General features: G+C 37.6%; 1 protein-coding gene across 2 annotated transcripts in view; it reads right to left on the reverse strand.

The window, feature by feature from the left end:
• Positions 1-15,181, reverse strand: part of LOC145978694 (citrate synthase, mitochondrial-like) — a 40,911-nt gene extending 25,730 nt beyond the window's left edge. For both annotated transcript variants that reach the window (XM_083111487.1, XM_083111486.1), the window contains exon 1: positions 15,131-15,181. In XM_083111487.1, coding sequence (XP_082967613.1) covers positions 15,131-15,178 — 48 coding nt within the window. In that variant the 5' untranslated portion in view covers positions 15,179-15,181. The remainder of the gene's footprint in view (positions 1-15,130) is intronic.
• Between the last annotated feature and the right edge of the window lie 2,368 nt (positions 15,182-17,549).

Below are 17,549 nucleotides of genomic sequence, written 5' to 3' on the forward strand. Positions count from 1 at the left end.
TATATTGAGGAAATTCCTAGTATTGCCTTCTCGGATATTGTCATGCAAACTGGTTTGGCCTTGTCGCAACAGAATAATTATTGCAATATTTCTGTATTTCAGCTTTTGGCAGATGTGTTGTGTTTTGGGTAGGTATAAAAGCTTTTTTGCCACGAGCAGAGGTGCTATAAGATTTGGGTAAGTAATATATTTCCTGACGGCAATAATCAAAGGGCCTCTGTGTTTGAATCGGATCTCTAGAATTGCTCCGTGACCCTCTCATTTCTTACATCATAAACATATGATTTTTCACCTATGAGAATGACGCTACATATGGTGTCATCTGGTAAAGCCTCGTGGAATTCACAGATAATTTTAATGTTTGTCCTGTCATTAACCACAACTTGTTTCCTTTTTGAAGTGTTGATTACAAACATGGGTCTCTGTGTTTTGAATTCATCTGGTGAGTAATACATATCAGTACTGCCAGTAGTGACCCTCTTGAAGGAAGAAAATGCCTCATATAATTTAAGAAAATCATCCTTGGACATGTCTAAATTATAATTTTCTCTAGGAAATACCTCATTTCTGCCATTTTTAAGATATATGTTCTTGATGTTGCAGCTATCAAATTTACTTGAATTTTTTTCCTGATTGTTGTGTCTTCCAGTCTGAAACAATACCACCACAAAATCCGGCATGTCGTATTGTATGCTGGAGAATGAATTTGTAGCATCAAACTCATAATATGTGCCAGATGCAGGCTTCTGTACGCATTGATATGTATAAAATTGCAGAGGAATCTGTGGATTTTTTACTATATCAGCTTTGTATTTAAGAGCGTAACTGGCCTCATATTCAACAACCGGGATTCTTAGCTCCATAGTCTGAATAATGCATTTGCCTTCATCAGGTAGGGTATTGGGCAGAGCTTCCCCTGTAGAGTTTAATGTGCTGTACCTCATCAAAGCATTATTATCATTGGCAGCTCTTCTAAATGTGATTCTTAACCCGCCCTTTCACATAATATCTTTGTAATCTGAGAAGAATCCTGGCAATAGGCGCATCGGGAACAGCACTGTGTGGTTCTTAGATAATATCTTATCACCAGCCTCAAATCCACCGATTTTGTAGTATGAAGCTTCGGTTTTGGATAATTTTAGAGTGGCCAAAGCTGTGGAGGTAATGCCGGGATAATCCACTCTGTTTATAACAACGCCATGTTTTCTGATCTCAATTTCAGAGAACAGATGCGGCACAAAATTATCCACCAATCTTATGTTTGAATTTGCCGGATAATCTGTTCCATCGAGCTTTACAACATCAAATTTGATGTATAGATCTGCTCTGTGAGGGTGTATAAATCCATCCCCTACATCAAGATCAACCTCAATCTCTGTGTTGGGTTGATTTAAATTTGCAAATGTCCTCCTGTTTGGGGGGAATGATTGTAGCTCATAACTCTCAATATTTTCCATTGTATGTATTTTTATTTAAATGTTAATCTCTATGATAGCAGTTGTTGTGGCTCCAGCAAAATCAACTAATTCTTCTTTTTCATTAGTGACCATCAATTCAATGTAATCTATTCTATTATGACACACAGGAAAATATAATGTTGGGGATGGATTGTAGATGATGGGCTCCATGAATTCGGAATTAGGTTTGAATGTTGCAATGATGCCAGTTTGTTTGTGAGTGCCTATGCCATTTGATTTGGTGATCATACCCTCCGCCACATTACAGTGAATATTCAGAGTCTCTATGGCTAAGAATTTAGGTATATTCATAGCAGTGTGTTTGATGGCCGGTTCAAGTTTTGTGTTGTTCTCAAAGCCCAACAGCTCTCCTATAGTACCCAGATCCACTGTTTCTGTAGCAGACAAAATCTCTACTCTGTGAGTGACAGAATTTTGACTTAACACTACACCTCTGGGTAATTGAGCATTTAGAGTGGACAGATTATATTGCCCTGGAGTGATGACAATTTTTTGATCCCCTACTGCAATTTTGTTGTTGTGGTGTGTAATATTAGGTATCAAGTACATGCCGTAAAATGCTCTGAGAGCTATTGTTTTGGGATACACTATGTCATCATGCAATTTGAGTTTCAATATTGAATTTTGGCTGGTGAGATGGAATACCCCCATGATGTTTCAGATACCACAAGGCCTTTTGAAAATTTTTAATTGATGGTTTATTTATTTGAGACATATATCTAAGAACAGATAAACACAAATGTCCGCAATTAACATCTTTGAAGTTCTGAACACGGGCATTATTGTAATAGAGATTAGCTGATTTTACTAAATTTTCAGGTGGAACACCTCCAAATGAATCAAACACAAATGCCTCATTGTTTAAATATTTAAGATAACAGATCCAGTGAGTGCCCTGATTTTTGTACTCATCCAAATTAACAATGCCACACTCTTTGTTGAGTGGTTGTTCCGGTAAAGAATCAGACATGTACTCACCCCTAAAATGTTTGATGCCCAGTGGCTTGATTAAAGCTTCAATATCTTGGTTTGTAAGCGGCTCTTGTTTTTTTTAAACTTACTCATGGCTCTCTTAACACCTTTGCCTTTTTTCTCCATGGCCAGGTTATGGCGCCTCTGCTCATCTAATTCTGCCCTATTTTTCTTGGCATCTATTACTGTTTTTGCTATGGCAGCTGATCCCCCAGCCAAGCTCCCAACAGCCCCGAGAGCAGCTAAGATGGCAGGGATGGTAAATATGAATCCCCCCACATGTGATTTTTTTCTTGATTGTTGTAATTTTTTTAATTGGGGGGTGCTAAGCAACAATTTCATACCATGTCCCTTTGCAAGACAAGAGCTTTTTTTCTTGCGCTGCTTTTTGGTTAAAAGACTATCAATAGTTTTAAGAGATTTGAGACCTGCATAAGGTATTTGATACATAACACCCTTGGCCTTCATTGTAGGTTTATTATATACATATTCACAGCCCCCACCCCAGTTTTTGTTTGGTGCTCATAGCTATGGTGGTCCCCAATGCTGATATTCTCTCACTTAAAGAAGCATCTTTGCTTACAAATCTACCAAATGCAGCCTCTTCTAATTTCTTGTCTGCAACATGTCTCTTGTCAAGATCAGTATGTGTGTTGTATGCTATGTCATGGTCTCTGCAAGCAGCATCTAGGGGATTAACACCAGGATCACCTCTGTTTAATCTATGATCCAATTTTGTGCCTGGACCACAATACTGATAGCCTGGAATGTGTAGTTCAAATGGCAGCTTGTTTATAATGTCATTATCCAGCCCCCGACACTCAGAAATATTCCAAAATTTGGGGGGTAGAGTATTAATAATTTTTATGAGATATCCAATCCCCTTAGGGTCATTCACTATAAAATTAGACAATTTTGTGCTTATCATGTCCATAATTCCAACCTTTTCATTGTAAAAATTGTGGTTGCCAGCATTTTCCTCCCCAGCTATCACCAATAACCTATCTACAAGTTTCCTGACATCATCAACCCACACAAATTCTTTAGGCAGGGTGTTGTATTGTTTGATTCCACTGCCAGTCTTGATCTGTGACCATATGGGCTTGATTAAATTATTGTATTTTGCCCCACTGCTCGACTTGACTCTTTTTTGTGTGGGATCATTGTTCTGGTATAGAGCATCTGATTTTATTAATATTTCTTTGTAATCCTCATAATCTTGATCTGTATAGCTGCCAGGCCTTTTCCTAGTCATCAATTCCCACAATCCAGGTGTGCCGGTGTACTTAACAAAAGCACCTTTTTCTCCGAGACGAGATTCTGAATAAACAATTATATCATCCCCCATAAATGTTACTCTGAAATTGCCAATTCTATGAATGATGCTCCCATCAAGCTCTGTGTCAGCATATAAGCCAAAAACCTCATCTTTGTTGTCTTTAGGTGTGCTTAAATATTTTTGAGCAAGAAGACCCAATTCAATTGGATCCTGTGTAGCTTCAATTCTTCGAGGAGCAATAGGACTAGGTGTATGAATACTGGAAAGTGGGGTGAATGGATAATCTAATATGTTCCTTGCAGCTACAGGTACAAGCTCCGTGATCAAATCTTGATTTTGCTCTGTAACAGTTTTGATATTCTTACCTAAATTATTAATAGCATCAATTACAGGCTGTTCTGTTTGTTTGTGTTGTTCATAAATTCCACGGTTCTGTGATTTCCATCCCTTGAATCTTTTTACAAGATAATCTCTTAACTTAAGATCATCAATGATTGGCCTTTTCATGTTTATTTATTTATATTTCAACGTCTAGAAAATCGTTGATTTTATTTCTGTATTTGCCACTATTGGATGTTCTTGTCATATCAATTGTGACAAACCCATAACTGTCCTGGTTCCAGCACCTACTGCAAAACTTGGAAAAATCATTGTAGCTCAAGTCCCCACCTACATATTCATCATGTATGTGTTTGAGGTTGGTATGATCTTGATGAAACACACATATAAAATTGCTGTTGTCTCGGATCAGCTGCTTTGGAATTTTAGAAAAAGTCTGTGCCAGGTAGAAGCAATCAATGTTTTTGTGTCGGCCCTGTGTAAAGAAATTTCTAACCTTGTTTTGATTATCCAGTATAATGTCATCAAACACAACAACAGAATTATCGAGACAGTCATGAAGTGGCTTAACATCTGGTTCAAAAGTGGCAATATCCAATCCATCATATAGCTTCATCAGCTGCTGATATTTTAATTGTTCCAAGCTCTTAGAAAAGACATACAAGTGCCTGTTTTTCCAGTCTAACCAGTTGGGTGCCAATCAACCATTAGTGTAGTTTTACCACAAGCAGATGGCCCAACAATAAGACACCTAATATTATCAGGCAGCAAGTTGCCATTTCTCTTATTCTGTTGTTCAGGTTCTGGCAGCCTTTTTATAACATCCCAGGTGCTCATATTATCACTTTGTCTGCATCGATCCAGCTGTGTTCTGGAAGTCCTAGCCATTTGACAAATAACTTGTTGCCTTTTCTGCGGATGATTTTTTCTATGAGATAAGTGTCAGGCTGTTTAGTTTTGCTGAGCTCTTGTTCATAGAATCTGCCTTTGAGAATTTCTCCTCGATGATCTTTTATTATATATGTGTTAAGGGTCCCAGGTTTAACTTGAACCACTGTAAATAATTCTGTGCTCCAGTTTCTTGTAAAGCCTCTCTTGAATAAGTGCTTATATTTGCTGATTCTTACTTGATCACCCACCCTGTATTTGGCCTTTCTTGTTGTTGGCTGGTATCTAGGATAATAAACAGTCCTGATCAATTTTTGCTCATCAGATGAAGTTACTTCAGAGGGTTTCATGTTGATTGTGGAATGGACCGAGTTGTTATATTTATGTAGAAGTTCTGGAAGAATATTAATCCATTTATAATTACCTTGAAGTGTAAATTGTTTATACATAAGATTTTTTAAGGTTCTGTTGAATCTCTCTACAATTGAGGCCTTGAGATCACTGTAACTCGAATAATGTTTTATTGCCTGGCTTTTAATAAATTGTTGAAACACAGAATTATAAAATTCTTTGCCATTATCTGTTTGCAAATAGCGCGGTGATCTTCCACTCTGATTGATGATTGTCCTGAAGGCTTCTGTAACACATGTTCCAGTCTTGGATTTGAGTGGCACAGCCCAGGCAAATTTTGAAAATGTATCTATGACAGTGAGTAGATACTTGTAGCCCTTGTTGATTTTGTCTAAGTTTTTCAACTGTCCACTTGACAACTCAATCAAGTCGCTCTGCCATAAATCATCTATGCCCTTTGTGACTACTGGCAGTCTCTTAAAATTATGTCTGGCTTGTCTGTGTAATTCATCAACAATAATTTGTCTAGACATAATATGAAAACAAGAATATTGCAACTATGGGGTGTTCAGCAGCTGATACTACAGGATTTTCTAAATATAATTTGTCCCCTATTTGTATTTTAAATTCCAAAGTGCCATCATCTTCAGTATAGGCTGTTTCTAATGTATCGGGATCTGTAAAATCCTCTAACTCTACACTGGTGATTTTCACTTTGTTATCAGCATTTGTTATTGATAAGGTAGGGTAGTGGTGTGCCTGTGGCTGATGCCAATATTTGATCTTGATTGGTCTCAATGTGCCCCCAACAAAAAACTGGTAATAAAATTGTACAGGGGACAGCATATATATTTTGCCACCTGGTGTAAATGGTGAATCATATTCTTTGTTGGGGATGCTGTACAATTCAAGAATTACTGTATGTTTTGGATTCTCGATTATGCCAGTTATTTCCTTTTCTGCTGTAAGCAATCTGCTTGTTACAGATTCAAGGTGCTCATTGATGGTCCTAACAACATCATCATGGCCTGGCTTAATTTTTATGTCCACAACGAGTTTCTTGTATTGTTGCACAATCTCTTGAAGCTGGGTGGCAAAAACAGAGAGAGCATTTGCTTGATTGGATTCCATGGTCCCTAGCTGTTGCTTGATATTAGCTACAATTTGTTGCAAATTTTCAACAACTGCCATTTTTGAATTTTGAGCAGTAAGATCATGGACCTGTCTTCTGATATCCTCAAACAGGGCATGCAGTTCATTAATATGTTGATTGGTTGGTAGAGTGGCCACTGTCTGAGTGAGATGTTTGATCTCTGCTTGGATATTCTTGATATCTTCTGATTTCAATATCCTATTCACTGCTCTCTTAATATTTTTAAGTTCCTGTGATGTAGGAAGATTTGATACTGTATTTTGCAAAGATTCAAGTGCCAATTTTACATTGTTTAATTCAGAAGCATCAGCCACATTTTGCATAGCATTTTGGAGCAGGGCTATATCTGCCTGAGTGGGTGTGGATTGTTGTAAAATTTCAAGCTTTGTTTGGATATCATCAATCAAGTGATGAAAATGAGATAGCTCAGATTCAGTGTTGAGGTTTTCAAGCTTTGTGATCTGTTGCTGGACACTGACAAGTGTGTCTACAATCCCAGGCAGGCGGGATTCTTGTACATTTGCCAAATCACTTTGCACTGCTGCTATTGTACCCTCAAGATGGGTTATGGTACTTTGAATTTTTCCAAAATCTTCATATGTTTCAAGTTGCAGCTTAATATTTGCTACACTCCGAGTTATTGCACTCAAAGCATCAGAAGATGGCAAATTGTTCATAAAATTTTCAAGTGTCTCAATTTTTTCTTTAACCTCGGCTATGGCATTGTGCAGAGGATCCAGATTAGGTATCTGGAGTGACTGAATCTGTTCTTTTAGAGTGGAAATCACTAGATCAAAATCTTCTTGTGATTTTATGCTTTTGACAATTGTTTGAAGCTGTGCCTGGACATTATTTATTTGTTCTTCCAATTGTTGTTTCAATTGCTCGGAGTTGGTGGCCTGGGTCTTAAATTTGGCTTGAAGAGCTGCTACAGCTTCTTCTAAACTTTGAAAATTATCTAATGTTGCCAGATCAGTATATTTTTGAAGCAACAATTTGAGTTCAGAATCAATTTTAAGAAGAGGGTCCATGCATTGTGATTGTAAATTTGTAATTTCTAGTTGAAGACTGGCATTGAGTGTGGTTTGTAAAGCTTGTAAATCACTTCTTAATTTCTTGACTCTGACATCAAGCATAAGAATCTCATCACTGTGATCTTCATGTCTTGTATGGCCAAATATATCATTAGGCATTTTTGTTTTAGTGGTTATTTATTATAGAGTATCTGATTCTTAATTCTATAAAAAAGGGTATAAGCTTGTCATAAGATCCAGGGACCTCAATATATAAGCAGTCACCAGCAGAAACAGTATATACAGTGCCAGAAACCATGTTTGAGTGCTTAATTCTATAAATATTTCTCCCTACTGAAATCTTGACATCACCCTCAGGGGTTGTAATAAATTGTAATTGCCCACCTACAGGTAATTGGTAATGATTTAAATTATTGTTAAATATGTACAATGTTTTGCCTGTTTCATCATCATTATCTGTAAATATGCTGTTCAGATGAATAATTAACAAGCCACTCAGTTTAGACAGCATATCAGGAGAGGGTTGTGGTGTTGGCAGGTCCATAATAACCTGTTTTTTGAACCCAAATAAGTTCATGGGCATGTTTATTTATTTCAAATCATGCTCTGTCATTGGGCATTGTTTGCCACTTCTCAAATCACAATGCCCCCATGGTAGAGTATGTATGCCACATGATAAAATACATCTCTTATCATCATGTGGGTCCAGGGCCACTTTTGTTACAATATTTGAAGTCAATAAGTGATCCTCACTCTGAATTCTGGATTCTGATGTTTTGATTGAATTCTGGGATTTGAGGCAATTTTCATAATCTTCAAATTGAAGATCTTTTTCAACAGTTACTTTGCCAATACCCTTGGCCTTTTTGACAACAGCACTACATGTTTTAAAACTGTACACCTTGGCACTTAACCCAGCAAATTTCACAATAACATCACCAAGTGTCTCATCTTTTAATTTGCCAGGCACCTTTTTGTTGTGGTGGTGTTGAATCTTTGTATGTTCACTGGTATCAAAGTATTGAAACAATTCAGGCTGTGACATATCTTGATAAACATCTTCTGTTTGAATATCAAGAATAAAACTATCCGTGTCCATGTACAATAATTTTACACGATCACCATAAAAAGGTTTCAGCACATCATAATACAATATTAACATATGTAATTTGGCCAATTCCAATATCACAGCCCCTACATAAATAGGTTTATCAAATTTGATCTTTGTTTTCTTCATGTTGAAAAGTGCCATGTGCTCATCATAAATTCTTCTATAATTGAAGTTGGGCTTTGCAACCAATTTTTTGCTCAGGCTGGGGTCAGTAATTATTTTAACATCGGTATGTTTCCTGACATTTTCAATAGTTTTGCCATACACAGAATTGACCATCAATTTAAACAAGCCCTTATCAAATTGGCTCTTTGCAGATGTTCGAAGCTCCGTGTTTGTATCAATGTATGGTTTCAACCATTCTGAGTGCCTGAACCTTAAGACTTTGCCAACTTTGGTCACTTGGATACCATGATTCATCAGGAACTGGAGGTTTTTGTAATATATGACATAGCCTTGTTTTGGCTCCAGTGTCATCATGAGCTTCTTCTGTTTAGAGCCAGGTGAGCACTGAACCTCGGGAATTGGGGGCAGATCAGAAAATTTGTTGTGCAAATGATCTGGAATTATCAGATCAACCTCTAAGATGAGGCCATAGTCACGGTCATCAAAATTCTGAAGATCTTCAATATTGTAATTTTCAACCCACTCAAGCCCTGCATATGGCAGTTTTTTCATCATGGCGTCACCATAGAGGCTGTTTGCATCCACATACAGTATATAATTTGATGGCCGTGCTGGATCATAATCAGGCAGCATAATATGCTTGTTATTTGCTCTGGCATATCTCTGGGAACATTGCACCATCCCTCCTCTTATACATTTCTCCATAAACAGATACATATCTTGATCGTGGATCAGATCCAATTGCTTTTTGGTGTTCAAAAACGTTGCGGACCATGCTAGGCCCGGAGCACTGTAAAAATACACTGGGTCCAGTTTATAATTTTGCATGGAAGATTTTCTGAATGCCTGCAATATATCAGCTAAGAGGGTGACATCAAGTTTTAAATATGCCATGTGATAATCACCAAATGTCTTGCATTTTAAATTGTTCCACATCAACTGAGCATGGTGATAATCATCATCAGTGATTCCAGATCCTCTGATTTTGCTGTAAAACTCTTCTTGTGGTGGCAGGGAACACTCATCAAATTTAGAAAAATCTGTGACATAGTCATATGGATATACACCCTTCCGCCTAATTAATTTCAGGTCCTGATTTGGAAACAATGCACGTGTGATTTTCAAGTGATCATCAGGTAATTGAGTGGCCAGTGTAGCCAGGCTAGCAGATAAAAATCTGTAAGAATCAAGAAATCTTATGTGAATAGGAACACCATCAACTTTAATTATCTTGCTAATAGATATATATTTCTCATCATTTTCAGCTAAAATATTTAAATTCTGCTTCTCAAACCCTCGTACCTGATCAAATGATGAAAATCATAATTGGATGCTCCATGGCAAAATATGGGGATAAATCTTGGTCTCTTGATCTTAATATTGCAGCTATTACACAGGGCCATTAAGAATTTACCATCTGTATGAGAATGGTGTTTCACCTTGATATTTGTATCTGAAAATTCAGAATCACATACCGGGCATTTTTCTGCATTGTTGAAATCTTCAATCTCTTCCTCTGTTAAAGGCAACATGGGCTTTGATTTTAATAAGATGTTAGATGCTATGTCACGGCACTCATTTTCTATTCTATGTGCAAATATTTTGATGGCATCTGGTCCCATGTATAAGCACGGCTCACTAGCTACACCATCCCGTATAACTGTATAACAAAAGCTGGAAGGTTCATGTAGCTGGTATGATGTACTTGAAGATTCTTCAGGATCTGGATTGCAGAATGCAATAGGTTTGACGTTCGATTCGAAATCACAGACAATATATGCTGGGTGTTCCAACGAGGCTTCATACTTTTTGAATTTGCAATTTTCACTTGGATTGGGCATCACCATATGAACAGGTTTATGATTCCCACAGTATTTCAGATGCTCAATTAACTTGTTTTTGGCAATTTCTGCACTCTCTTCCCGAACCCCCTTCACCATTTTTTGACCATCAAATTCAGTTAAGCATCTTCTGCACAACTTAAATATTTTTTTATATTTGTCTAGTTGTGTTCTCACTAAAGCTTCAAGATTATGTATCAGAGTATAATGATATGTGCTATCCCCTTCAATTAAGAGCAGATCAATCGGAATAGCAGATTCATCATCAAGTGTACTGATTCTGAGAGGTGCTATCGGGCAATTGCCAGTGGAACAAATAAATACATTAATAGATAATTGTTTGCCATTGATGTGCCTGGCCTTTTTTTCAAATTTGTCAATATTCTGAACAGACATTGGATATTCTAAACCCTCCATTGCATCATCAAAATCGTGCTCATGTTGCTTGTAATAAGTTATTCTCTCAGGATTTCTTGAAACTGGATACAAAGCAGCTAATATACACCACAAAAAGCATTTCGCGTCATTATTTTTTATATTGACCACGGCTCTTCTGTTTTTAATATTATCAGGTAATGGCACATAAGTGGAACCTTGTAATGGGCTGAATTCAGAAATATTAACATATAACTTGTGTGATGAACCGCATAGGCTCCATCCGGACTCTTTTGCCGCAAATTCAGAGTGTTTAGTGTTCAATTGTTCCATCAAATTGCTTATTATTCTGTCCAAATTTGCATTTGAATATACCGGTACAGTTTCTGTTATGTGGGGCTGTGTAAATTTTGTGCCATTTGGCTTCTTATATTGTACAAACAATTTAAGGGAGAGCTTATAAGAGCCATTTTGTGCATTTAGAATTGCCTGGAGATCAGAATTTATACTATTCAAGAAATTCTCAATGCCACATCTTGGCTCTGATACAAACCGGTGATCCCTTAATTGGCCATTAAAACTGCTACGGATAGGTTCATGGCGTGGCTGTTTTGCTGCTCTGGCATTAAGAGGTGCTTCGTGCCTTCTTTTCAGACCAGATGTAGATGACTGTACAGAGCAAGTATCTTTATGTGTATATGTGAAGTATTCCATGTTATATTTTCTATTGCATTTGGGGCAAATTATTGTGGGAGTTCTGTATTTATCTGGGTTACAAATTTTTTGGTGTCTGGCCCAATTAGAGCTAGATATATTTTTATTGCATTGATTGCAATATTTTTGATTCGGCATTTTTGCTGTTGTTTATTATATACAATTTCCTGGGTTTCAATTCAAAACTTTATACTGAATAAAAAATATCAGTTAAGTTCAGCTGTGTGATTTGTGTGTGTGTGTATGTGTGTATGTGTGTATACACTTAATATTTTTGGCTTTGGTATTTATATAAAATTTCCTGGGTTTTAAATCTAATCTTTATGGATTAATATTATTAATATTAATCTTATGACAGGTTGTAAAGCCAATAGCCCACAAGTGGAAAAAGAGAATAAATATTCATTCACACTAACCCAGCGCAAATACCTGCACAAACATGCAGGACATGGGACAGCTTGACTCTAAATATGAGTGGATTACAACAAATATCAGATTTTATATTGTTCAATTAAACCAAACAGGCCTGTAAGTATGAGAAGCACTGTATCAACACATCTGTTCTCCTCAGTCAGTCTCACAATACTGGCTGATGCAATATTCGGGAATTTCTGTAAATACTGGCGCTGAGGAGAAACATGCAAAGCAAAAATCAATACTACCGTCTCGGGAATTCCACACACTGACACAGAGGGGAAACATGCAAACACGGAGCAATTCTAGAGGGGGTCTCTACATATTGCATTGTTTTAATATTAGATAAACAATTGAACCTGGTATCCAATTGAACTTAAACCTGAAGTAAATATGTATAGGTGGGTATGGATACAAGTTTATGGACAAAAATCTGGCTGATGCAATTTTTGTAAATATTAGCAAATCTGCTTGATGGGGGGGGGGGTTGATACTTTCCGATTACAAAACTCTTGGGTTAGGCAGGTGCTACACTTGAACAAAAAACTCATATGAACATGTTGAGCAAGTTTTAAGTATAGCAAATCTGCATGAGAAGAGCTCTTCCTTTCTGAAAAATTCCCGAGGGCATTTTTTACAAAAATCTTGAATTATGCAGAGTGCCACACTAGAGCAAAAAGCTCATATGGCCATGTTGAGCTTGTTTTAAGTATAGCAAATCTGCTGGAGAGGTGCTCTTCCTTTCTCGAGTTTATCCCACCGTAAATACAACTACTAGGGTTATAGAACATTCTTCGTCTTGCCTCGATAGTTGTCTATCTTCTTAAATCATCGTCGCATTATTCAAAAAGCCAAAAACCTAATTTTATCTAGTGAAAAATAAAAAAAAATCCTGGGGGGGGGCCTCGAGACACCTCAACCCCACCTTGGATACGTTCTATTAACAATAACAGGGTTATAGAACATTCTCCGTCTTGTCTCGATAATTATTTCTCCCAAATTATCATCACATTATTCAAGAATAATTTTATCTAGTGTAAAAAGAAACATTTCCTGAAGGGGGCTCGAGCCTCCTGATTCCCACCTTGGATACGTGCTATTGACAATAATAGGGTTATAGAACATTCTCCGTCTTGTCTCGATAATTATTTCTCTCAGATTTATAAATTTATTATCTTCACATTATTCAAGACGCCTAAAATCTAATTTTATCAACTGTAAATTGAAAAATTTCCTGAGGGGGGGGGGTCGAGCCACCTCATCCCCGCCTTGGATACGTGCTATTAACAATAATAGGGGTAGAAAACATTCTCAGTCTTGCCTCGATAATTATTTCTCTCCTTAATTTTTTTTCACATTATTCAAGAAGCCAAAAACCTAATTTTATCTAACGTAAACTAAAAATTTTCTTGGGGAGAGGGTCGAGCCCCTGTGTCCCATCTTGGATACGTGCTATTATCAATACAGGGTTACGGAACATTCTCCGTCTTGCCTCGATAATTATTTCTCTCCTTAAATTATTGTCACTATATATTATTTCACATCGCAAGAAACCAAAAACCTAATTTTATCTAGTGTAAACCTAAAACTTTCGGGGGGGATCGAGCCCCTATAACTATATTTTGGAAGGGGTCCAAACCAAGTGTCTCACATGTAATGATAATAATAATAAAGTTAGGTTAATACGATTTATGTGTGTATTAATAATATTATTAAAATAGATTAATTATTATTAATAATACAGGTAAAAAGATGATATAAGAATTGAAATACAGTAGCATGTATTTATTACCTAGTTTAGTGAAGACAAGTAGATAAAGGTAAAGTTCCCCGTGCATATAGCATTGTGCCCTGATGGCACATTTGGGGGATGTGGGGGGAGGGCGCCACACATTCTCGATCTTGGCCATTTTGTAGCTGATGCGATCAGCACCACACTCCAGTCGCCTTTAGCCCCCCCCCACACACACAAACGCACAGGTTTGCCCCCAGGTACTCATTTATTTGAGGCTGGGTGAGCTCCAGAGCCACTTTATGCGGGGACAAGGTCGGAAAAATTCCTACCATACTGTAGATCACCCACCCTGGGAATCGAACCCGGTCTCCCGCATGGCATTCAGATACCCTACCGACTAGACCACTGCAGCTATAAAGACAAGAAGGCTACCTGGAAAAGGAACTGTTAATTTCATTACTTCACAAAGTCAATTACAGTTATTCGTTTTTAAAAAGTAATGTTACTTGTAACCAGCTTATAAGTAAGTTTACCCTTTGTAGTAGACATTACTCATTACTTCCAAAGACTGGTAATCCCCAAATACGAACATCTCCAATGAGAATGAAATTAACTTCATAGTCTAGCATATACTTTCAAAGGAGATACATCTGGAGAGAGATAAAAACGGTAACAGTTTCATACATCGGAGACTTACGGAAATGACTTTCTCTAAGGTTTCCAACGTTAGTCGAGGTATTTTCTTTCATCGTGGTATCTATTTGACTGGGAAATCATGTCGGTGTTTCGACCCCCCCCCTTTTTTTTAACTATGCTTGCCTAACCTAACCAAACTAACCTAACCTTATCGGAATGGTTCGTGGGGCTATCCGTCAGCTACCCGTCCATAATGTACAATTTGCAGACGTGACGAACACGATAGTGGGTATTTTTCGGTGATATTCAAGAACTAAAGAAGCGATATCATTTGCAAAGTAAGCGATATCGCACCATTACGTGCATTCGGTAGCACTTAGAAAAATGCGTTATTTTAGTAGAAAAGGTGTTTGTTTTCATGTAAAAAGCATACCTACTGGCACCTTGAACTATGTTCCGCAATACACAATTGGTAAGTACGAACATGCGAAACAGAAAATATCCGATTTTAATGTGTCTCGGATCTATGAAACTGGTACCATAAAAACAATAAAAAATATCTATGAAACTGTGATCAAATATGTGATAATCAAAACAGTTGATTTTTAAAATTGAATATTTTAGTGCATGTACTGTTTCAAATAGAGGTTCAAACAAGGGTTTTCATAAATTTAATTTATGTACCTGTTTAGTAGCACTAAATGCATTCAGCAATACTCTGAACTTAGCCATTTTCTCCTCGACTCTATCAGTCAAGATTAATGTAATAGGGCTTAGTCACAGCCACTGTAAGCCCGTTTATTGGTTGACACAAAATGTGTCACACACTGCAATACACTTATGTTATTAATAACTTGACATTTCACTCAAGCCCAGTGAACTTGAGAAATATGTACTGATGTTTAATAAGAAACAAAGTCTAATTACCAATATCTATACCTTCCTTACTTTTCTACCCTACAAATAGTACATGAATACTGACTGGCTATGCCAGAGAATGTGATCTAAAGATATGACAGAGGAAAACTTTTAACATATGTAAGAAATACAATTTAATACTGTAAATTGTGTATGTAAACCTATTTAGTTTTGATGTAACAAGAGAAACTCAGATTCAAGGTAAAGAAATATATCTAATATTGATTAAAAAATAGTAGCTATCAACCTCCAATCTAAGACTGCATGAGGCAAATAAATGAAAGTTCAAGGACTGGACATAGATCCTGTTCACTCTTCCCACCAGGTGGCAGGAGCATCAATTACATAGATAATACATATATTTACCACAGACAAAAACGAGACAGTCAGTGATGATATTCAGAAGGGAGCAGCGGGGGGGGGGGGTTGTCCTGATCAATTAGTCTGCTCTCCCCACTCCATCCAAATGAATAAAACTGGGTAAATAAGTACTATTTTAGTCTAATTATTACTTTTTTTTAACATAGTTTAGATGTATTGTAAATATGACTGTCCACAAATAAATATTATCTCCCCCTCTTCTCCTCACTAATTATTTTCTAGCATCTGTAAATTGATATCTCTCTCATCTATGACAGAGGCTTGTGGTATTTACAGACAACAATTGTTGGTGTAGTCAGGCAAAGTCTCACTGGTGCTGGACCCCTTCCAAAATTCTGTACAAATGCTGAGCAATACAATAAAGATCTCCCTCCATAGACTTTGCAACATGCAGCGTTTATGTTGAGATTAAAACAGATTGTAATTTTAGTTTGGGAGCAAGGAATATTGAAAGAATCACAATGAGTGTTTTTTTCTTACTTTTGTTCTAATGTGATTGCATTTTCATAAGAAATGAATGTGAATATAAGGTTCAATAATATTGTGTAATAACAATAATAATAATATATCTTTATTCAGAAGGCAAGGTTCAGCCACTGGCTACTCTACCAGAAGGCGAGACCCTGTATGGTGGCATGCGTCACGCGTGCCTAATGTCACCCTGATCAGAAACATTCTTACACCACCGAACAGTGTCATGTCCACAGGAAAGAGAGTTGGGGGGGGATAAATCCTTCCCTTGATCTAGCATTTTAAAAAATCATTACAAAAGAAATACTCCCCTCTATAACCAAAATGAAAATCCGGAGCACGCGACTGCAAATAAACGAACAATAAGGCAGCTATGGGCTTCACTCAGCTTCTTGAAAATGGTTACCTGTTGGGGTAAAGTCGCATGTTGTTGTTAAAGTTGGGGTAAAAGAGCATGGTGCTGATCACATTGCCTCCACAGCGGCTGAAATCATGAACATGTGGAGCCTCTATGTCCAGTGTTGAAAGTGATGTGGGTGACATGGAGGCTGCAATCCCCACAGTAAGGAAAGTGTCATAAAGTATCCCCAGCTAGGATGAATGGCATGAGCATCCCCCCACCTGCTGAATTGTCTTCATGTTGATCAATACAAGCATCCTCCTTCCTTTCCCCAGACAAGACCCAGCATCTCCCCAGCTAAAAGCCAGAAGGTTTGTTCAGGTACAGCTCTCACCAGGATATGCTCTGTCGTCTGCAGGTTGTTGTTGCCACCAAACATGGTGACTGGCTATGCTGTTGCAAGAGTCCTTCAAAAGGACAAGCAAATAGTATCAAATAGAAGGGAAATTCTTTTACTCTCACCACCCGTGTGTGTTGGTCGCCTTCTTCACCCCTACACTATGAATGTGGCAGCCAACTTTTATAAACCTTTTTCGAGCAGACCTCGTCTCCAGGAAGGTATCAACTCAGGGTAAGCCCGAGCACCTACCGATCTGTTGCGTGAGAATGAGTGAAGGCAAGGACTTTTCCTGCTCTCCCCAAAATAGGCAATAGTTAGGCTGGAGACTTAAATGAACTAACCGATCTCTAACTATGCACTGCTAATGGAGACAGACAAGCTGTTACACTGTTATTTCCATATTGTGAAAGTGGCAACCAAGTATTCAAATTCGCCTCGCAAAGGGAACGGCAAGCTCTGGCTGGTAGGAAACAAAGCACGTGCTGTCTCCAGCTGTGCTCTCATTGGATGGATGCACTCACGTGATGGCTGCCAAGGTTTTCCAGCAGACGACACACCACCGAGTCAGTTGCAGTGTACAAGGCAATTATTTA

The sequence above is a fragment of the Lepisma saccharinum genome, chromosome 25, assembly GCF_977018435.1.
Source record: "Lepisma saccharinum chromosome 25, izLepSacc3.1, whole genome shotgun sequence".
NCBI lineage: Eukaryota > Metazoa > Arthropoda > Insecta > Zygentoma > Lepismatidae > Lepisma > Lepisma saccharinum.